At 40.8% G+C, this 24,550-nt stretch overlaps 1 protein-coding gene across 1 annotated transcript; it reads right to left on the bottom strand.

Annotated features, from left to right (window-relative positions):
• Positions 1-2,133: 2,133 nt before the first annotated feature.
• On the bottom strand, positions 2,134-23,305 carry LOC124277366 (leucine-rich repeat-containing protein 74A-like). The gene is made up of 13 exons (XM_046713034.1): positions 23,276-23,305; positions 21,229-21,484; positions 19,442-19,620; positions 18,699-18,806; positions 17,996-18,089; positions 16,313-16,362; positions 15,712-15,793; positions 15,235-15,320; positions 14,370-14,564; positions 13,303-13,398; positions 11,084-11,341; positions 3,846-3,931; positions 2,134-2,993 (listed from the first exon to the last, which is right to left on the bottom strand). The coding sequence occupies exons 1-13, from the start codon at positions 23,303-23,305 to the stop codon at positions 2,960-2,962; spliced, it is 1,554 nt and encodes a 517-aa protein (XP_046568990.1). The 3' UTR covers positions 2,134-2,959.
• Between the last annotated feature and the right edge of the window lie 1,245 nt (positions 23,306-24,550).

The raw sequence follows: 24,550 nt of genomic DNA, 5'->3' as shown, positions 1-24,550 counted from the left end.
TGTTTTTAAGTATGATTGACTATTCGGAAAATTTAATGTACAAAGACCCCTTGGTCATATGGAGGTAAACAGATGCAGTTTGGTGTGTCTATACTATCCTGTCGAACTCAGATGGCAAACAGTTGGTACTTGGGTACAGTTTACCTTAGTGTTCAAGTGTGTGAAGATTCAGTAATGTGATATGCTTGCACTATAGCATGTATGCTTAATTTACCAATAGTTTACATTAGTGTTTTGCCTGATTTGCAAATACTGCAGTTTAAGTGACACTTTAAACTAGTATGGTACCCTGTGTTGTTAATGCAGGTGAACTCTTGCTTGATCTGTGGACTCTCTCATGTTCAGGGTTGCTGTCCACAAGGGATCTGTTCCACTGGTTCCTGGCTCCATACAGGATGTGTCTCCACCTATGCATTGAGAGTTCAGGCCTGCATTCTATATAGGATGTCTGTAAAAAAACTAGGATGATCCTACTAATTCGAATATTGTTTTCATAGTTGCTCCCCTCTTGGTGTTGATTCAGATATTGTAAAGAAAAAGTTGTAATTTAGTTGCAGTGATAATATCCAGGCCACACTGTGTCTTCCCACTAGATAAGGACATGTAATTATACATTAATTTGTGCCTCATGTCCCAATTTAGGTTCTTATAATAGAATATGTGATCTAGCTGAACTATATATGAACCCACAATAAGATGTGGGAGTGAAACAACATGGCAGTGTAATTTTCATGCAACAATATTATGTGCGAGACGTTTTTGCTCTGTATCCAAATAAGTCGATCTTTGGAACCTGTTCTCAAATATCAATCAAGAAGTTTCCCAGTGATTACATATGGTATTGTGACCTATGTATCATGATAAGTATCATGATCTTGCTGTGTCGTTTCACCCCTACTAACTTGGATCGATGCTCATGTTATCAACCATTTTCTCTGCTCTGATTGCTTAAAGGCTGCAATGATATGTATGAGTGTATGTATGGGTGTAGAACAACACTCACTCAATTAATCCAATGACAGATAGTATTGCTGAGGGAAATCAGAGATTTTGATTGGTCTTGTCCTATTTGTGTGTTCTCAATCTGCAGTCATCATCACCTTCAGTGTACAAAGATCATTGGTGGTGTTCTACTGTGCATCCAGTTGTAAATAAACAGTGGATTAAGATGAATCTGTGGTTGGATCTTCTTTTTATCATGTACACCATGACATCTTTTGTCAATGTGATTAAACTGGAATGCTGTACTAACTGGTGCTAAGCATAATTCAGAGATGTCCTTATCAGCTCAAGAATAAATAAAAAGCTTGTTTATCAAAATAAAAGGGACAAAAATGCCAGTTTCCTTCAACATAGGACTTTTGGACAGAACAGATCCATGTTAAGTCGTCAACCCATGCTTGCAACAGTTTTTGGTTGTTTAACACCTTAATCTCACAGCTGTATGGTAGGGTGCAAATAGTCTGGACCAGACGATCACTGACAAAATGGACCTTACCAATGAGACTTCGAGGACATGCGTCAACCAAGTCAGCAAGCCATACAGAACTACAAGCATGGGTTGCTGAAGACAAGTTCTAACCCGGAATTAACTGCCTCTTTGCATGTAAGGTCATTTCTGTACAAGCCCTTTCTATACTGGATCGTATGTAGTGGACATTTCTATACGACAAGCTTACTTGTTGGAAACAGTCATGTTTCATCTTGGGAGATCTTACAAAACGAAGCAAAATATTTATGGCGGCAGTATGTAAGGTTTTAGAGTCAAGAAAGTTCAGAATTTCAAAGCGCCTTAGTGCAGGACTCAAACAAACTATCCTGGTCGTACCAGCCGATGAAATGAACTTGACGAAATGAGATGCGATCTCTCTATGTGAAAATCCGGGTTAGAATTGGTCTTCAGCCAGCCATGCATGTCATAAGAGGCGACTAATGGGATAGGGTGGTCATGCTCTCTGAAATTGACACATGCCATCGTATTCCAATTGCGTAGATCGATGCTTATGATGTTGATCACTGGACTGTCTGGTCCAGACTCGATTATTTACAGACCGCCTCCATATAGCTGTAATATTGTTGAGTGAGACCTTAAGCAACAACCAACCAATCGTAAAGAAAACAAAAATCAACAGATATATTTTGGTCATACTTTGGAAACTATATTCAGTTCAGTCCAACTGATTTACATGTTTCACCAATCCACCCACAGCACTATGATAGCGCTTTAGACATCATGAGACACATCAGGTAGTACAGTGTAATGTGCAGTTGGTAGCGATATAGCAAACCACTGCCGAAGAGAGTCTCACATAAAACTGTGTTCTCAATCCTGTTGACTAACTGATAATATAACTTGATGGAAATTACAATTAAATTGAAAAGGATTCCTAATGTCGTAAGAATTAGAACCTATACCTTTAGAACCTATACGAAGGGCTCAGCATTGTAGTAAGGGATGGGCGGTGAGACGGATTAGTACAGGCCTTGACACAACTATGCCACATGCATATCGGCTAACACAAATACCTGTTATTTTACGGAAACCTTTTATTGCCGCTGAAATATAAATATGTCCGAATAAAAGCAGCGAAGTTGAAATTTCGAGGTGCTGAGCTGAATTGTCAGGTACCAAGTTTTATGTTCAATATATGTTAATTTATCAAAGAGCTTTGTTATTTTATGTATCCGCAACATTCAGTATTTTTATTGTCTTCAACAAGCATAATTAAAATCAATATTCATCGAAATGTTCTATTAAACGATAAAAGTGTGTTGTCCAAACAGGGCGTGTGGACAGTATCAATGTTATAAATGAATGGCCCTGGCACACTGTTCTGACAGGTCGCCTGCGCAACACACACAAAACACTTGTCTTTCTTCACTTCTTGTCGAAACACCGTGTTCTTCACAGGTTCGCATTCGATGTGAGATCCGAACCCAGGCTTCCTGTGGCGGTCCCTTATAAAACATTCTTCGTAGATATCACTAGCTCACTACAAACAGAAAATAAAACCCGACATATAACGGCACTTATCTGAATCAGATAGTCCAAAATCGTCTAATTTCAAAAGTCTAATTTCAGTACATGGCGCATTTGCGTCTGTTGCATGCCGTCTTGACTAGCGCTTTGTCTCTGAATATAATATATAACTTTGACTGAAACAAATGACACTTTTTAAGTTTGTATTTCGCCCGCCCGCTTAGCTGCTGGTTGAGGTTGAATATGAACAACACATAGAAAACATGGTTTTATATGGTCATGCTCATTTCCCTTTGGAAATAGTGAGTAAGTATGGTTTTACGCCGCTTTTAGCAATATTCCAGCAATATCACGGCGGGGAACACCAGATATGGGCTTAACACATTTTACCCATGTGGGGAATCGACCCCGGGTCTTCGGCGCGACGAGCAAACGCTTTAACCACTAGGCTACCCCCACCGCCCCTGGAAACAGTGTGTACTAGCAATATAATGCAGCCTAACAGAGTTTTACACAGAGCTTGGAATGACTCATCCTCGATAATTTTCAGGATATACGTTACGATCATATATATATAGTGGAGAGTGATCGTAACGTATACCCTGGAGATTATCGAGGATGAGAATGACTGAGTTTAGTTTTACTCCGCTTTTAGCAGTATTCCAGCAAATATCACGGCGGGGGAAACCAGAAATTGGCTTCACACAATGTATCAATGTGGGGAATCGAACCCGGGTGTTAGGCGTTACGAGCGAACGCTTTAACCACTACCCCTAAGCTAGCTTGGAATGAGACATGCTTTTTTAAGCTGACGAAACCTGTCCAGCGTCTAGCTTCCTCACTCCTTCCTTCTGCCGTGACTTACCTGAAGTCGATCTCCCCATCCCCATCCATGTCCAGCTGCTTGATGATCTCCTCCACCTGGAGGTCAGTCAGCGGTATCCCAGCATCCTATGGACACACAAGACACGTGGACTCAACAAAGGTGACCCTGTCAGTGCACGTGATATGGAATAGTTTCTTCCTGTTGTTAAACGCCACACCCACCAATATTTCAGCTACATGAAAAATAATTCTGACATTGACACCATGTACATTTATCTACGCAATCTTTCGGTCACCTTGTACACCATTTATCGTGCTTAATCATGCTTTATCATGTGCTTAAAATTTAATTCACAACCTTAATTATACGAACCCCATCCGATTCGATGTAATATACATGTATATCTCACATTCACTTTCAGAGCGTTTAAGTGACAGATTCAACCATTGTCAGCGGCTTAATGAAGTTTAAAAACATATAATCAAATCAATTCTATTAAAATAGCTGTATTAAACGCGTTTTCTTTACAATGAAAATAAAATGTTTACACAAAGCTATCAATTTCCAATGAATGTCTTCACTAAAACATTGTGCTTTGAAGACTGCGTCATACACTTGCCTCAGATGTCTGCAGTCAGTGCGGTACTTCGATCTTAGACTCTACTAAATTCATGAGTTATGTCTCTTCCAAGAACGCTCATGGCGCACAAGAACAAATTACCCCAGCTTTCACAGGCAACAACCTTGATCGGAATAAAAGTGAGTGAGTGAGTATGGTTTTACGCCGCTTTCAGCAATATTCCAGCAATATCATAGCGGGGAACACTAGACATGGGCTTCACACATTGTGCCTATGTGGGGAATCGAACCCGAGTCTTCAGTGTGATGATCGAACGCTTTAATCATTAGGCTACCCCACAACTCCGTTCGGAATAAAAGAACCACTGTGTTTCAAGTTGTTGATCCTTTCTCATTTAAATGATAGTCTACGCATACATTTAAAAACCAAGCTACCAATCTAGGAAAGACATCCACCATCCCATTCGTCACCACTCGCTCCTTCCGTAACCTCCAAAAAGATTCGTCACCATTCGCCCATTTCCGTAACCGGCTTGTTCAGGAATAACACGAGTTGGTCACGAATGCCGCCATACACGGCAATCAAGGACATGCATCCGACAAAATAGACTTACTTTTTCCCTAATTGTTTCATAATATATAGTATCTAAAATTGTCAAACACTGCCATCCTATTTCATAGATCCCATGTAAACCACGAGATCGTAAAGGAAAAATCGTGAATGATTCTTCAATACTCAATTGTCATTCCTTGTCTGAACATTTCAGAATATTGTTCATGTTATAGTAAGTGGGTGAGTATTGTTTTACGCCGCTTTTAGCAACATTCCAGCAATATCATAGCGGGGAACACAGAAATGGGCTTCACACATTACATCCATGTGGGGAATCGACCCCGGGTCTTCGGCGTGACGAGCGAACGCTTTAACCACGAGGCTACCCCACCGCCCCTCATGTTATGGACACCGATTTTAGTTCTAACATGTTCGTCATTTCTCTTGGCAGGCAAATTGCATTAAAAAAACCGACATTGTCATGGTTATTACGTTTAATGTTGCTCATATCACGATCTGATTTCTTTCTTTCGTGTTAAATTCACGCTATGACCCAGCGTGGCAAAAATAGTCCGTTTAAGGATATTGATGACTTTGCTATTTGCTAGCTCCGTCCGCGATCCGTCGAACTTAAAACCATCAACTAAACGATATGTCTTTATTACTTCATTTTCCGTTATGGGTGTTACATGAAATATTCTCTAAAATTATTTGATTTGTTTCCTCAATTATTAACAGTCAGCTCGGAAAATTTCACACACAATATAATTTAAAATGTGAATAATTGATACATGTTTTGAGACATAATGTGATTCATTTAACGCTATAGCGAACTAATTTAAAAGCAACTCTACAAGAGTTACCTCCCTTAGTTGCATCTTATTTTCATCAGTACCACCATTTTACAAATCGCATGCAATGCATGCGATTTGAAAAACCAATCAGCCAATGATTTGATCAAAAGGTAAATCATTTCACAGAAGTTCAACAGAAGAGATATATTGACGTGAAATATTATTTATTAAATAAAATATACTTGTGTCGAAATCGGAAAACTGGGCCAGTATCTGTAACAATAACACTGACCATAAGGCAAATTCACCTCACACAGTTTGCATTGATTACTTGACAAACTCTTGACCCTATGCGTTATTTTATGAGGCCGCACAAAAGGAAAGCTTGTTTTCTAAAACCCTGGGCTAACCTATATATGAGAATAGTTGGACTGTCAGCGAAGCCCTACAATACATCAGTAACAGCAAAGTACACGTTGAGCTTGAAAGGGGAGATAACTTCTGACTGCCTGGGAGTCAAGTAACAACACGTGTTTTATACTTAAACAAGGGTGTACTAATTACTTTGACAACATGATCCTTATAACTGATATGGCGAATTTGGTACAATGAATATTATAGAGTGTCACTCGTGAAGCGACATTCTCTCCTCCGCCATACACGACAATCAAGGACATGCATCCGACAAAAGAAACTTACTTTTCCCCTAAATGTTTCGTAATATATAGTATCTAAAATTGTCAAACACTGCCAGCCTATTTCATAGATCCCATGTCAACCACGAGATCGTAAATCAAAAACAGTGAATGATTCTTCAATACTCGGCAACATTCCAGCAACATCACGACGGGGACACAGAACTTGGCTTCACACATTATGTCCATGCGGGGAATCGAACGCTTCAACCACTAGGCTACCCCACAGCCCCTCATGTGATAGACACCCGAAGTTTTGAGGTAGATGTTCGTCAGTTCTCTTGGCAGGTTTACTACGTGTCTATATTGTCATTGAGTACTATCATGTTTGAACTTGCTGACTACTCAAACTGTTATCTATTCATCGTTTAATTTCACGCTATGTCCCAGCGTGGCAAAAATCATCCGTTTAGGATTTGATTTGATAATTTGCGGCTATGTATTATAGCTCCGTCATCGAACCGTCTACCCATTTGTCATCAGCTATACGGTATGTCTTTATTATTTCATTTTCCTTTATGGGTGTTACCTGAAACATTATCTAAAATTATTTGATTTGTAACTTGAACTAACAGTCATTTTCGGAAAATTTCACACACAATGTCATTTAGAATGTGAATAACTGATACATGTTTTTAGACAGAATGTGATTCGTTTTTAACGCTTATAACAACTAATTTGAAAGCAACTTTACAAGAGTTACCCCCCTTTGTTGTAGCCTATTTTCATCAGTGTCACCGTTTCAAAGACCGTATCCAATGCATGCGATTTGAAAACCGAAAAAATCCGCCAATGATTAGATGAAGAGGTAAATTAGAGATATTTTGACGTGAAATATTATTATTAAATAAATGATACTTGTGTCGAAATCGGAAAACTGGACCAGTATTATGTAACAGTAACAATGACCAATATTATAGAGTGTCACTCATTAAGTGACATTCTCTCCCTCCGCCATACACGACAATCAAGGACATGCATCCGACAAAAGAAGACTTACTTTTCCCCTAAATGTTTCGTAATATATAGTATCTAAAAATTGTCAAACACTGCCAGCCTATTTCATAGATCCCATGTCAACCACGAGATCGTAAATCAAAAACAGTGAATGATTCTTCAATACTCAATTGGCAACATTCCAGCGCCGCTTTTAACATCACGATATCGGGGACACAGAACTGGGCTTCACACATTATGTCCATGTGGGTGGAATCGACCTCGGGTTCTGGCGCGAATCGAACGCTTAACCACTAGGCTACCCCACAGCCCCTCATGTGATAGACACCCGAAGTTTTTAGGTAGATGTTCGTCAGTTCTCTTGGCAGGTTTACTGCATGTCTATATTGTCATTGAGTACTATCATGTTTGAACTTGCTGACTACTCAAACTGTTATCTATTCATCGTTTAATTTCACGCTATGTCCCAGCGTGGCAAAAATCATCCGTTTAGGATTTGATTTGATAATTTGCGGCTATGTATTATAGCTCCGTCATCGAACCGTCTACGCATAACCTCCTTAATCATCAGCTATACGGTATGTCTTTATTATTTCATTTTCCTTTATGGGTGTTACCTGAAACATTATCTAAAATTATTTGATTTGTAACTTGAACTAACAGTCATTTTGGAAAATTTCACACACAATGTCATTTAGAATGTGAATAATTGATACATGTTTTTTCCCCTAGACAGAATGTGATTCGTTTTAACGCTTATAACAACTAATTTGAAAGCAACTTTACAAGAGTTACCCCCCTTTGTTGTAGCCTATTTTCATCAGTGTCACCGTTTCAAAGACCGTATCCAATGCATGCGATTTGAAAACCGAAAAAATCCGCCAATGATTAGATGAAGAGGTAAATTAGAGATATTTTGACGTGAAATATTAAATAAATGATACTTGTGTCGAAATCGGAAAACTGGACCAGTATTATGTAACAGTAACAATGACCTTAGGGGGCCGTTCATAATTTATGGCAAGTTTGTTGTCTCTGAGAGAGAGAGAGAGAGAGAGAGAGAGAGAGAGAGAGAGAGAGAGAGAGAGAGAGAGAGAGAGAGAGAGAGAGAGAGAGAGAGAGAGAGAGAGAGAAGAGAGAGAGAGAGAGAGAGAGAGAGAGAGAGAGGATTTTTTATGCAGAAGCATGTACTATGTGAATGACACACACTCCTAAAATTTACGTACAAAGTAAGTGAGCCCTCCTTGCAAACCATGTACAAAATCACACACACCCCACCTATAATTTTTAAGCATAATTTTTTAACATTTTTATGTACAAAATTGCTGACCTCCCTAGTACATGTTCGTCATTTCTCTTGGCAGGTAAACTGCATTAAACCCGGCATTGTCGTGGTTATTACGTTTGATGTCGCTCATCTCATGATCTATTTTTCTGTTAAATTCACGCTATGACCCAGCGTGGCAAAAATAGTCCGTTTAAGGATATTGATGACTTTGCTATTTGCATTATAGCTCCGTCCGCGATCCGTCGACCTTTAAACCATCAACTAAACGACATGTCTTTATTACTTCATTTTCCGTTATGGGTGTTACGTGAAATATTCTCTAAAATTATTTGATTTGTTTCCTCAATTATTAACAGTTATCTCGGAAAATTTCACGCACAATATAATTTAAAATGTGAATAATTGATACATGTTTTGAGACATAATGTGATTCATTTAACGCTATAGCGAACTAATATAAAAGCAACTCTACAGGAGTTACCTCCCTTTGCTGCATCTTATTTTCATCAGTGCCACCATTTCACAAACCGTATGCAATGCATGCGATTTGGAAAATAAATCCGCCAATGATTTGATCAAAAGGTAAATCATTTCACAGAAGTTCAACAGAAGAGATATTTTGACGTGAAATATTATTTATTAAATAAATAATACTTGTGTCGAAATCGGAAAACTGGACCAGTATATGTAACAGTGACCTTAGGACCTTTCAAAATTTATGGCAGGGGGGATGGGGTGGGTTTTCTTTTTTATGATTTCTACGCAGAAGCATGTACAATGTGAATGACCGCCTCCCTAAAATTTACGTACAAAATAAGTGACACCCCCCCTCTTTGCATATCATGTACAAAATCAATGACCCACCTCCTTCTTCCCATAATTTATAAGCATAATTTTTTACATTTTTATGACAAAATTGCTGATCCCCCAAGTACATGTGTACAAAATTGCTGACCCCTCTCCCACCTCCCCAGAACCAAATGTGACCCCCCATCCCCATCCCCATCCCCAAATCATCATGAAACCCCTAGCCATAAATTATGAACGGTCCCTTAAGGCATAACCCCTTACACATTTTGCATACATTATTTGACAAACCCTTGACCCTCTGCGCTGTTTTATGAGGCCGCACAAAAGGAAAGCTTGTATTTATAAAATCCTGGGCTAACCTATAAATGGGAATAGTTGGACTGTCAGCGACAGCCCTACAATACATCAGCAACAGCAGAGTACATGCTGAGCTTGAAATGAGAGATAACTTCTGACTGCCTAGGAGTCAAGTAACAATGACGTGTAGTTTACTTAAACAAGGGTGTAATAATTACTTTAACAACTGGGTCCTTATAACTTATATGGTGAATTTGGTACAATGAATATTATATAGCGTCATATTCTGTCCTTTCTGTAGAATACAGTCGCGTGACAAAATAACCGACTTATCCATGTGAATGGAGGCCCAGTTTGAGGAACTTGAAAATAGGATAATGTTCTCATTGCTTTTTACGATGAACTAGGAGGTAACTCCTGTGAAGCTGCTTTCAAATTAGGTGATATAGCGTTAAACGAATCACATTCTGTCTAAAAACATGTATCAATTATTCACATTCTAAATGACAGTGTGTGTGAAATTTTCCGAGAATGACTGGTAGTTCAGATAACAAGTCAAATAATTTTAGGTAATATTTCACGTAACACCCATAAAGGAAAATGAAATAATAAAGACATACCGTTTAGTTGACAGTGTAGCGGTTGACGGACCGCGGACGGAGCTAACGCAAATAGCAAAGTCATCAATATCCTAAACGGATGATTTTTGGCACGCTGAAAGATAGCGTGGAAATAACCGAAAAATATAAAACAGTTTGTGTAATCAGCAAGATCAAACGTGAAAGATGTATTATGAAAACGTCGATTTCAAGCAGTTTACATGTCATGTGATATGACTAACATGTTAGAAGTATGCTATATATGTTTAGAACATAAGGGGCAGTGGGGTAGCCTAGTGGTTAAAGCGTTCGTCCCTCACGCTGAAGAGGGGGTTCGATTCCCAACATAGATATACTCTGTGAAGCCCATTTCTGTGTCCCCCGTCGTGATTTTGCTGGAATATTGCTAAAAGCGGCAAAAGCCTAGACTCACTTGTTTTATATTTCTCGATGTTAATTATTTCTAATTCTTGTGATCATTTCTTGTTTGAGTGGCATTTTAGAAGACGTTGAGACGTACACTACTGAACAGATTTTATGGATAACAACTGATACGATACGTCGCACTTACGAAATAAAGAAGTTCTTATCCATAAAATTTGTTCTATATTCCTGTTGTCATATGGTGTCCCCCGTCCTGACATTGCAGGGACATTGGTAAAAACAGCGTATTCACTCACCATTCTCACCCATCTTAAAACTGACCTTGAGTCCCTCCTTAAACTCCTCGTGCGTGACGCTCATGCTCCCGTCGGCGTCGAAACGGCTGAACAACTCCACAATGGTGATGTCCTTTTCTTTGAGGTACGTGCTGATCACGTGCATGGCTTCCTCCACTACGTCGTACCCCTTCATCTTGCGCTTGCCGTAGGAGTCGGTGTAGCCATAGACAATGTCTAACTCGGGGTGCACGTCGTACAGGTCGGACACGAGGTCGGCGAATCTAGAGCTCAGGATCACATCCTGCCGGAAAAGAAATGTGTTGGAATAGGTGTGAGTGATGTTCAACGTTGTATTTCTAGGGCGGTGGGGTAGCCTAGTGGTTAAAGCGTTGGCTCGTCACGCCGAAGGCCCGGGTTCGATTCCCCACATGGGTACAATGTGTGAAGCATATTTCTGGCATTGCTGTGACATTGCTGGAATATTGTTAAAAGCGGCGTAAAACCCAACTCACTCACTCACTCACTTTTATCTCTAATTAAGCGTTCGAATTTACACCATTCACAGCCAGCCGGTGATGTGTGTGTGTTAAGCGAACCTGGTATTCAGGCTCACATCCTGTCGCAGAAGAAATGCTTTGAAAAAGGTAAAAGTGATGTTCGAACGTTTTATCTGAAATGGAGGTGAGATGAGGTGAAATTGGGTTTAACATCGTGCTTGAGAATATTTCGCTCATATGACGACGTGCATGCGTGTGTATATGTATGTGCGGCTGCTTGTACTAGCCCAGACTTTTAATGTTTTGCATAGTGCTAGCTCACTGAGATACCATGCCGCAGTGAAGCATGAATACTCGTCACGCCGAAGGCCCGGGTTCGATTCCCCACATGGGTACAATGTGTGAAGCATATTTCTGGCATTGCTGGAATATTGTTAAAAGCGGCGTAAAACCCAACTCACTCACTCACTCACTTTTATCTCTAATTAAGCGTTCGAATTTACACCATTCACAGCCAGCCGGTGATGTGTGTGTGTTAGGCGAACCTGGTATTCAGGCTCACATCCTGTCGCAGAAGAAATGCTTTGAAAAAGGTAAAAGTGATGTTCGAACGTTTTATCTGAAATGGAGGTGAGATGAGGTGAAATTGGGTTTAACATCGTGCTTGAGAATATTTCGCTCATATGACGACGTGCATGCGTGTGTATGTGTATGTGCGGCTGCTTGTACTAGCCCAGACTTAAGATGGTTTTTATAGTGCTAGCTCACTGAGATACCATGCCGCAGTGAAGCATGAATTCCCCACTCAGACACATTATACTGACTCCGAGCCTACCAGTCCTTGTTGTACCCATTAATGCCGAACGCCAGGCAGGGACCAACAAGTACCATATTTTAAAGTCTTTTGGTATGACGCGGTCAGGGATCGAACCCGCGACCTTCCGCTCTCCGGGCGGACGCTCTAACCACTACACCACGGAGGCGGTCTTATCTCAAATGGAGGGGTTCGAATCAACACCATAAGTGAGTTTAGTTTTACGTCGCACTCAGCAATATTCCAGCTATATTCTGTCGGTCTGTAAATAATTAAGTCTGGACCAGACAATCCGGTGATTGACATCATGAGCATCAATCTACGTAATTGGGATACAATATGACATGTGTCAACCAGGTCAGCGAGCCTGACCACCCGATCCCCTTAGTCGCCTCTTACAAGCATGGGTTTCTGAAGATCAATTCTAGCCTGGATCTTCACGGGTAGGAGCCCCAGTGAGCTGGGGGTCAACACCCTTCATAGCCGGCCGGAGGAGTGAGTGGGTTGAGTTTAACTCTGCTTTTTTCGATATTCCAGTTATATGGAGTGTCAGCTTTTTGTTGTGGAGGGCGGTGAGGTAGCCTAGTGGTTAAAGCGTTCGTTCGTCGCGCCGCAGGCCCGGGTTCGATTCCCACTTGGGAACAATGTGTGATGCATGTTTCTGGTGTCCCCTACCGCGATATTGCTGGTATACTGCTAAAAGTGGCGTAAAACTAAACTCCCTCCCTCACTCACTCATTTGTTGTGAAAGGCTCGAAGTGTTGCATGTGTCCACATCACCACTCAGGGTAATTTCATTTTTGTATTTGTATGTCACATTTCATTTTACATAAAGATACCTTGGACACATATCTGTAACACATGCATTAATACTACACGGCTCAGTTAACTTATCCATAAGACCTGTTAAAAATACCCCGGAAATAATTAAACCATGTGACCTGTACACACCGACATGTCCAGTTTGGTCAGTTTCATGGTGTCCGTCCTCTTCAGAATTTCCACAGCTGCTCCTGCACACTCGTCTGAGATGTTATTCTTACCTATCTGAAATCAGTGGATATAACACTTCTTTGTTTGACATTCTAGAAGTTGGGTAGTGGGAGAATGAGTACTATTTTTATGGATATACAACTTCTCTATTCTGTATAGGCGACGTTTCGACATAGATTCTATGCGCCACACGTGTAGGCGCCAAACTTGGGTGTTTATACAAGACACATGAGCGGCTTAATGGCACACAAGACGTATTTAAGTCATACGTTATCGTGTAGATACCATACACGACCGTGTTAGCACAGTAGATGGTTAAAGACCGAATATACTTGTCACTGATTCTTGTCGGTTAAAGGAACATATAATCAGTCTAGATTATCCAAACTGCATTCGGCGTAAGAAGCAAATTTGCACTGAGGTAATATAGATAGTTCACCGAATGTCAATGATGACACCAGATGCTCGCAAAAGGGTTAACATTTTCTGCCCTAGCAGTAGCACCTTCACTCATAATATAACAATGAGCATAAACAGTAACTGGGGCGGTGGGGTAGCCTAATGGTTAAAGCGTTGGCTCGTCACGCCGAAGATCCGGGTTCGAATCCCCACATGGGCACAATGTGTGAAGCCCATTTCTGGTGTCCCCGCCGTGATGTTGCTGGAATATTGCTAAAAGCGGCGTAAAACCAAACTCAGTCAGTCATAAACAGTAACTGTTTGTGTCTTGACGCCGCGCAATCCTACCGTAAGATAGCAGATGTGAACGAACGAGATAGACCTGACAATCACATGATGGATCAGACAATCCAGTGACACGAGAGCGTTTGTACTGACTGATACATAACAAAACATATTCCCTTACAACCACCATATTCAGCGAACAAGTTATCTTATTTTGTGAGGGCAAAATATCGTTTTCCATTATTCCTGTATTTGTATTTATTTTGGTAATAATCCAAACAAATGTCTCCATCATCACCCCAACTAAACCCTGCCCCATGCAACCCCTAGTGTTTCATTACCCGTAGTGTTTCCAGAGTGTCGTTGACCTTTAACGCTGAGACGAGCTCCAAGACCCCGATTTGTCCAACCCTGTTGCAAGCCACGTCCAGGTCGACCACAACGGAGTTGTTCTTCAAACACGACGCCAGCGCTACGGCACCGTCGTCGTCGAAGCCGTTCCAGGACACGTTGAACACTTTGATGTTGACGTTCTCCTGGGATCGGGAAACAAATGGAAAGATGAACGAATGTTGTTTTACGGTAAGTATTCAAGCTTTATTACGATCGTGTGTACTCTTGCCCAGCTGTACTAGTGGTTGATACGATGAACAACGATCATAGTCGTTATGAAATGACACAAAATCAGCCAGGTTACATTATTATACTTTGTTTGTTTACTTGTTGTTTAACGCCGCACTCAGCGATATGCCAGCTATATGGCGGCGGTTTGTAGGATAATTAAGTCTGACCCGAAAATCCAGTGATCAACATCATAAACATAGATCTACGCAATCGGAATACGATGTCATGTGTCAACCACGTCCGCGATCCGGACCACCCGATCCTGTTGGCCGCCTCTTACGACAATCATGGGTTGATGACCCGGATCTTCACGGGTCTGGATATTGTAAGTACCCGATTCCTCCGAATTGGTTTTTGCGACAAGCACCAGGTTTAATGACTGGAATGCATTAATATTACTTGTGTTAATGTAATACCTAAAACTATTTGCTTAATTTCCTAAAAATAATTAATGGGTGAAGCCCATTTTGGTGTTGCTGGAATATTGCTAAAAGCGGCGTAAAACCAAACTCACTCACTCACTAAAAAGAATTTCTGCTAAAATGGCCAGAATTTGGGTGATGGAAAATATATTCTACCAACCGACAATCCTTGAGCTAACTGAATCGCCCCGGCGCCCCGGAAGTGATTCCAGCTGAGGTCTAGTTCTTGCAGGGAACTGTTTTCAGCTGGAATAGGTGAAATAGTTTTTGAATATTTAATCTTGTTCAATACACAGTAACCAAAAGAATTATTTCAACGCTTGGAAGGAACATGGAAAGGCCTTCCTTTTAAAGCAAAAAACCCATATTTCAAGACATTTCCAAACTTTGCTACATCGAATATATTTCCCAAGTTAAGAAACATGGTATGTGTGTTTGAAATAACCTATTGATATATTGCTGGAATATTGCTCAAAGCAGCATAAAACTTCATCCACTCACAGGTATGAGTGTTCTAGACCTGTTCTAGCACATATATTCATGTGTCACGCTATTGTGTTACTCGTCTTTGCTTTAAAGAAATATATTTAGCTCTGTAGAGTTGCGTCCCTTGGGCACGCCAGGAAGAGGAACTCACCTATCATCTGTTGTAAAGCCTCAGCAGCTGCATCTCCGAAAGAGTTGTGGCTGAGGTTGAGACGGAGAAGCCCTGTGTGTGCCTGTACAGTAGACAACATTAACTATGCTAAGGTAAAACATTCCCTTTTCGACTTCATTCCGTTTCTAGGTTTGTCAACAGTGCTTCCGTGCCACTGGGTTTAACCAAGGTGGTAAATGACAGCAGAAGCTGGGGGCGGTGGCGTAGCCTAGTGGTTAAAGCGTTCGTTCGTCACGCCGAAGACCCGGGTTCGATTCTCCACATGGGTACAATGTGTGAAACCCATTTCTGGTGTCCCCCGCCGTGATATTGCTGGAATATTGTTAAAACACTTAACTCACTCACATGAAGCTGACAGGCTGTGATTTAATGGAACACTGGTCAAAACAGCGCTAATCAAAACTCACTCAATCACTCACTGACTCACTGTAGAATCAAACTACAGGTCCCGCTGTAAGTCTTATTGAAACCATTGTCAAATATTTAAACTCTACTTATCTCGAATACGAATAATACATTGTTCATGGTCACATGAACTTCGAGTTATATAGAAATCTAGCCTTAACATATTGTTTCCTACCTCCACGGGTTTAGCTATGAGTTGTGCATCAGAGTCTGTAAAATCGTTTCCTGAAAATAATGGAATTTTGTGTGCTAATACAGAACAAACAAGTGAGGAAAGTTACAATTTTAGTGGGAAGTGTACAATTTCAGCCCTTTAACGACATAATAAATATTCGTCCCACCAGATCGAGGTTCAATAGATTCCGCAAATCAAATTGCAGTCAAACAGGTACATATTTAACGTTTGAAAACTCAATTGATATCACATGATGGTACTTACTACTGGCTGGGTCACGTGTCCTCTTATCAACAGAACCCCATGACCAAAAGCATCGTTGATTCTAATTTCCACAAACTGATATGGTTTCAGGAATTATTGAGAGAAGTTTTTTCGGCAAATATCTAATACATGTATATAAACTATAGAAGCTATATTTAAATGAATATGTTGAGATATGATTTTCTGACAGTCTAAGTGTCTTTTCAGTACTTTGTGCAATACACGACTGAATGCGCCAAGGTACACTACCGATCCAAGTTTGTAGGAAATCGTGTGACAGTGTATCCTAATATTCCACTACTTCTTTCTTCATATCCTCAATATTTCTAAGTCCTTTTTGGTTTATTCTGTCCTTCATTAGTCCCCACACATTGCCACTAGGGTTAAGATCTAGGCTGTAGCTGGGCCAGTGAACAGCTTGAACATTTTCGTCCCACAAGCACTGTTTTGTGTAGACCGCAGTGTGTTTTGGGTCGTTATATAATGTTGGAAAATCCAATATTATCTTCATACAGTGTTCAGGCCGTTGGAAGAAGGTGATTATTTAAGATGTCAACATGTCGTTCCTTCGTCAGATTTCCAGTGAAAATACACAACAGCGTCACTCCACGGGATGATCTCCCACCCCACATGTGAAATTTCCAGATTTTCACACAGTTTGGGAAAAGCCAGACACAACCTTCATCAGACAAAAAAACATTATCCCAGTCTTGATCTTCGTGGGCCCTACACCGCAGTTAAAACGTCTTTCTCTTTTGCATCTTTCATCAATGGTGAGGGAATTTCGCGCTTTTTCTCCCAGTTAACGCTTTGTAATTCTTGTCTGAGGGTTTCATTACATACTGAGGAATTCCTCTATTACTCATCTCATTTCTGATATTCTCAACGCTTTCCAGTTTTACCCCACTCACAATCTGACCACGTCGCCCGCGATCCGTAGTACTGAACTTCCTTGGCCTCCCTGCCCCTGTCTTGTGCTCAATCCCAACTCCTGACTGAATATTTAAAGTTCTGTATACTGTAGACAGAGAAATGTTATGGCTTCCAGCTAAACTCTTTTCTATTAATCACATCCCTTTCAAAATCATCTAGAACCAGCCTTCGTTTATCTTCTGTCAAATCTGCCAGGTCAACAAAGGAAGCCGTCTGCTATACCAGGGTAGATAACTCTTGATGTAGTGAGGTTCATTCTTAAGCCTACAAGAGTTGCCTCCCATATTGAGTACCTTACTACATAATGTAGCACCTATTTAATATAATTCTTTTATCAGTATTAGGAAACAAAGATTTTCTCAATAATTTCTGGGAAACTGTGTGTTCCACTGGCAGTTACCTCCTGAAGACAGGTAGAGACTATACCTGACACTTGAAAGTTACGTGTGCCAGGGTTGAGAGGTAGGACACCCAGAAAACACCTACCTGAAGCGTTGAGATGTCGGATCACCTTGTTCACCCGCAGTAGCTCCCCAAGATGTTGGGCACCTTCGGTTCCAAGGTTGTTCTCGGAGACATTCTGCAGGTACCAGAGACCCATAAATATCTCTGTATAACCCGGGCTTAAAGCGTTCGATTCCCCTCATGGGTACAATGTGAGAAGCCCATTTCTGTTGTGCTCCGCAGTGATATTGCGGGAATATTGCTAAATGCGGCGTAACACTATCATCTCTTACGCTATATTTTCCTAACTGTGACGAACATTCGTCACAAATCTTCTGTGAGGTCCTACTTGTGTAGAACCAAGTTAATCATGCATTTGCAATGTCCTGTTTGTTGAAATTAGAGTTGTAGCATAATGGAACATACATTACATCTCTACGTGAATACTTGTTAAAAACCAGGACATACAATATCTGGGTTGTTTTTGTTTGTTGGTATATTATATCTTCTTGACTTCTGGTTTAACTCAATGGCAGATGAATTTCGACACCTCATGCTACGAATCAATAAATGAATATTTGAATAAATATTTGAATAAAACATAACTGCGAGTATAGCTTCGTAGGATTTAAAGTGAAAGATGATATACAACAAGAACAGACACACTACTAATTAGGTTGTATCAGCTAGCAATCACTCGTGGTAGTTTACGAAAAGTAACGAGTGATGCTGAATGTTAGCTTACCAGTTCCACAATATTGTTGTTTTCTTGCATCATCCGCTGTATGTACATCATCCCCATCGGTCCCATGTCGTTACCGCTCATGTTGACGCTTGATATCCGGTCGTTTATCTGATTTAAAATACATACCTTGAGTTAGTGAGTGAATTGGGAATAACGCATCTAGCAGTATTTCAGTTACGTCATGGGGTGAAACAAGCCAGAACCATAATGGTCATAACAGACCTAGAGTAGGGAGTGAGTGGGTTTCACGCCGCTGTGAACAGTATTCCAGTTATATTACGGCGTGTCTGCTTAATGTGGGAGGAAATCCCGAAGCAATGCAGGTGTTAGATGATTACTACTTATTTGGGAGGAATATGAGATTCGAACAACAAATATCCAACGCCCACAACACTATCGGCACAGCGAATGTAGACGACTAGGCAAACACTATAATGCAATTTGCTTGAGTCCTATCCGTGATTCGAACCATAGGACTTGCCAACTTACACTTGACAGAGGAGTACACAACGTAGGGGAGGGGGGGACATTTTTTTCAAGACGAAACCATATCTACCTTACCATAACTACAATTTCATTTTGATTTTCAATACTTATCATAAATTAGCCGCCACCCCACCCCACCCCCTGCTCTGAAAACTGTTCCTACGCCCCTGTCAAATACTTCTTAAAACACCAAGGAGTCACTCCATTTCAGACCAATGGATGAATGAAATAGAGTATAATCACAAGGCCACACTTACGACGAGTGCCATGGAAACAGCCATCGCTCCACGGGACCCCATTCCGTAATACTGGAGGTCGAGGATCTCCGTCGCCCGGCCAAGCTTTTTGACGCAGTTTGAAGAAGGAATAATGCCCAGTTTACGACAAGCTCGCTCATAGGTCCGTGTCCCTGTGTCGTCATAGCTGTGGTGCTTCTCTACAAGGGAAAGTGCAATCTTAAAAGATTATATCAGATCTGGATTCGGGTATGGGATCCATGATCAAAGTAAATTCGAATTCGAAACAATGGCCATAGAATTCTGTCGCGCATAAGGGAAGCAACTCTGCGCAACAGATTAGACAACCAGACACCTGGTAAAGTGGTAATAACATCCTTCACAAACAGTTTCTATCGAAAATTACTTCTTAGTTTATATTACTATAGCTAATGTGTCGTGCCATTCGATTCGTTCATATTACTGTATCGATTCCCCAGATCGGTACAATGTGTGAAGCCCGTTTTTCTGGTGTCCCCCGCCGTTATATTGCTGGAATATTGCTAAAAGCAGCGTAAAACCAAACTCACTAATGTGTGGTGTCGCTCGATTAGTTAATATGTCATCCCATGGATTATCTAATACATCTTGAATAAATCGAGCGGTCCTTAGGTTCTGTTGAGTAGTATATACCTATCTAAAGGGGTATATCTACAGTGCAGGTACCATGTGCGTGTATACAGGACAAAGCCTGCTGTTGTCACTTAGACATCTTTAACGGTCTAGTCTTGATTATTACCCTCGTTATAACGCAATGGTTGGGGGACACTGGTGAACACTCACTATCGACATGGGACATTATAACACACAGAAATATATTTCAGTCTCGGTTGTTATAGAAATAAAGTTTAATTATATCGTATCATGAAATAGATTCTGAAACAGAAACCTAAAGGTCCATTCTTTGATATGTATTTTGATGTATTTATATAAATCGCCAATTTGAATAGTGAGTTAGTTTAGATTTACATAGCAATATTCCACCATTATCAAGGCGGGGGACTCCAGAAATGGACTTCTCACATTGAACCCATGTGGGGAATCGAACCCGGTCCTCAGCGAACGCTTCAACCTCTAGGCTACCCCACCGCCCCCATTTGGAATAACATTTTATATATCTATAAAAACAGTTAAATGTACAGTGATAGTTTTTGATGAAATAAAACTTCAAGTGACAATACCCGTGAAGATCCGGGTTAGAATATTGATCTTCAGTAACCAATGCCTGTCGTAAGACGCGACTAACGGGATCGGGTGGTCAGGCTCGCTGACTTGGTGGACACATGTCATCTGTTCCCAATTGTGCAGATCGATGCTCATGATGTTGATCACTGGATTGTCTGGTCCAGACTCGATTATTTACACACCGCCGCTATATAGCTGGAATATTGCTGGGTGCGGCGTAAAACTAAACTCACTCACTCACTCAAGTGACAAAGTATGCACGACTTCCGTTGAATGCGTGTGGACTTCGATGTAGGGTTCATCGATTCCCAGTGGCAGAGACAGTTATTAACCACAGGAGACACTCAGATCTCCTTACACTTCACAGCGTGAAGGGGATTACCGCAAACCTTCCCCAACACACACAGAAACATAAACTGAACCCCCGTTAAAACAGACAGTACAATCATAGACTGTACTAAACAAGTAGAGACGCAATTCCGGATAAACGGGGTTTACTTTTACATCTTTTGTGTCGGGGAGACAACGGTAGTTGTCCAGAAAGCGAAGTTTCTGGATTAACAGGGTTTAAGTGTTCTACTTACCGTTCAAATCGAGTTCAGTTTCCAAATCGTCATCCACTTCATCGCCGGGCATGCTTGGGGGTGCTTTCTTACTGTCCAGACTAACCGGCCTTGATCCGACGGGGGTGCGGCCGTGTTGAGAGGGGGTAGGGGCGGGTTGTGAGGGGGTGGAGGCACACGGGGTGGATCCAGGTGCCTGTATATCCTCGTGGCAGGCCCTCTGGCTGCTGCGGGTGTGAGCAGAGGATCGCCCGCTGCTAACCCTTTGAACGTGTGGCTGTCGGGTAAAAATATAACAGAGATCTACTTTAAGATAGCATGTGGCAGTGTGTTGCATGTGTAGGCCTTGTATAACGACAACCTATGAGGGGGCATTCAAGTGTGTAGTAGATAATAAGATCCCTATTATGTGTGTTTTTGTTTCTTGTTGTAAAGTGCATTTGCTTGTAGCAAAACAGATAGCCAGGCTTTCTGATCAATCGTCTGGACACTAATTGTTCGATGACGTAAATGCCTGGCAATTATTGTGAGCGGTCTTTTTTAGACGTTGCTATTCTGTGCATTTACTGTGCCATTTAAAGAGTGTTCTATGTTGAAATACAAAGTGAGGTATGATTATCGTCGTCATCATCATCATCATCATCATCATCATCAAGGAGAAAAGGTGTGCTGAGTTGCGTCCCTCAGACCATCAAAGAACATACGTATATGTGAAGATCCGGTTTAGAATTGTTCCATGGCAACCCATGATTGTCGTAAGAGGCGACTAACGGGAACGGGTGGTCAGGCTCGCTGACTTGGTAGACACATGTCATCGGTTCCCAATTGAATAGTACGATGCTCAAAATGTCAATCATTGGATTTTTTAGTCCAGACTCGAGAATTTACAGACCGCCGCCGTATAGCAGTGAATATTGCTGAGTGCGGCGATAAAAAAGGCGAACAAAGAAAACCAAAACTGGCTGTGTAGTGTTGATGCTTTTGGGAATGCCTCTGTATGCTCAAGATGTCAATCACTGTTTTTGCCTCTAAATGTGCCAAATGCGAAAATTCATTCCATCTCTTTTTTTTAATGTACGTTAATCTGATGACTTTTGGAAGTCACTATCATCAGATATTGATAAACTTGGAGGACAAACAACACTGCACACAATCTTATTCGCTGACCCTACCCTAAAAGATTGGATGAATAAAAATATATTCCTGTCTGTACACAACTTGGTAAAGTACAGACTCTAGTACTTTTGTTGGGTTGAGTCCCATCCGGGATTCGAACCCACGCCCTCAGTCAGGCACCAAATCGCCAGCACACAAAGTCAGCCGTCTAACCCACTCAGCCATCGCAACTTCCACAAATGGAAGTCGGACAACTGGTAGTGTAGACTCATGTATAGAGAAACTACAAACCGATTCACCAGCTAATACAGTATTATTATCTCCAACGTGTTAATCATAGTTCAATCTATATATAAATAATAAACAGTTACTGTATAATATTTGCAAATGTACGAGATGCACACCCGAAATGGACTTCACACATTGTACCCATGTGGGGAATCGAACCCTGGTTTTCAGCGTGACAAGCGGACTCTTTAACCATTAGGCTACCCCTATCCTGACACAAAACAACTGTTTGAATTCATGATCTCAAGTTATAGGTACCAGTTAAATCTGAGAGGAAATATACAATATATAACTTAACGTTACATAGAGAATTTCTGTATTTGAATTAAGGAGTCAAACATTTGTTTTCACTGTATTAGTCAGAAGTCATCCAGAAAACCAATTTGTAATTATAAATTAATGTTCTCAAGTTTTTTTCCGAACGAACGTTAAAGGCATACACGGGCGACCGAATGAAGCATGTACGAAGAATTTGATTAAACGGAAAAGAAATGAATTGACCTATTGATAGTGCGAATGATGAATGAATGAATGCAACACATGTGGATTCCATAAATGAACAAATCATTGACGAAAAAGGAAATTGGTGGAAGAATAAAAGAATGAAAACATCTAAAAAATCTTTAAAACTGTCAAATGTTACAAGTGTTTACATGTCACATACCTGCCGGAGTATTGGTGGTGCTGTCGTCATATTTGTATCCAGTTGTATTTCAGTTTGATACTAACATGCTAATAGCAAGCACAGAATGTCACCTTGGATGTTAATTCCACACACTGTCCACGATGACGTCACAATTTGATCAGAGATGCCAAATCCCTCAGCTTCAGTGTAAACACGAAACTGATTTAAAACAGTTCCAGCTTTTTATCTTCAATGGCAACAATCCAGTGTGGCTCTACCGAAGTCCAATGGCTGTTGGGGGGTTTCATTCTTAACCCCAGGTCTAACAAATTAAGCTTTCTCGACGTGCCAGTTTATAGACTGACAGCTAAATATTGACACATATACCTTAGTATATCCTGTCAGTCATGTCATTGCAGTAGCCAGACATTTTGTCATCTCGACATGGAATCTTGTGTCAGGTAATAAGTATGGCACTCCTATAGAGCCCCCGTCATTATATTCCGACTGGAGTTCGTCAAGGCTCTATACTTAGACGTCGTGTGTTCGATAACGTTAATTACAAGCAACTTACAAACTCACTTCGGTGCTTTATCGACTAGTATGCTACGGGCATAAGCCCTAATCTACCTACAAACGAACGTGAAGTACTTTGTATATTAACTGCTATGGCATGACCGAGAAAATATTACGGACATATAATCGCCTCTTAATGGCCATGTAGGTAAAAGCTAAGTGTGCTTCATATAACGTTGTGTTATACCTGACATTCACCTGGTTCGACAACAAAAGGAATCAATTTAATCCAACAGGGATAATCCGCATAACAAATCCGAGCAGTGAAAGACCCTATTAGTTACTTAAATGTGCATGGGTATTGACTTATTAGGAAACAGGGGCAATCGTGTTGTGTGGCGAGGCCGGTTCAACATATGCAGAGAGGTAGAGAGAAATGTTAGAATAATCGAAATGTAAATATATCTTACCGTAATTAACATAGCAGGTGCTTGGTCGCATCTAGTATCTTGGGTAAAACTTGCCTGGGTGAGTTCAGTTCGAGACAAGCGGAACAAACCATGCGTGTAACTTTAAAGGGACTGTGTGGCTGTGACATATTTGTGTATCAAAGGGACATTGATGATCATATGAAAGAAATGATAAATTTGAGCAATCTTGAAATGTTGCTGAAATTGCTTTACATCATTGTTTAGAAATTATTCACTAAATAATTCCACGATATCCAAGTCAGATGTTCCCCCCGTGTTTACTTGTAACTTGAATCAGATGGCATGGTATTTGTGCGCCTTTAAACAG

The sequence above is a fragment of the Haliotis rubra genome, unplaced genomic scaffold (genome assembly GCF_003918875.1).
Source record: "Haliotis rubra isolate DU_JTF1 unplaced genomic scaffold, ASM391887v1 Scf220, whole genome shotgun sequence".
Taxonomy (NCBI): domain Eukaryota; kingdom Metazoa; phylum Mollusca; class Gastropoda; order Lepetellida; family Haliotidae; genus Haliotis; species Haliotis rubra.
The sequence above is the reverse complement of the archived record's forward strand: the minus strand, read 5'-3'. Positions and strand labels throughout refer to the sequence as shown.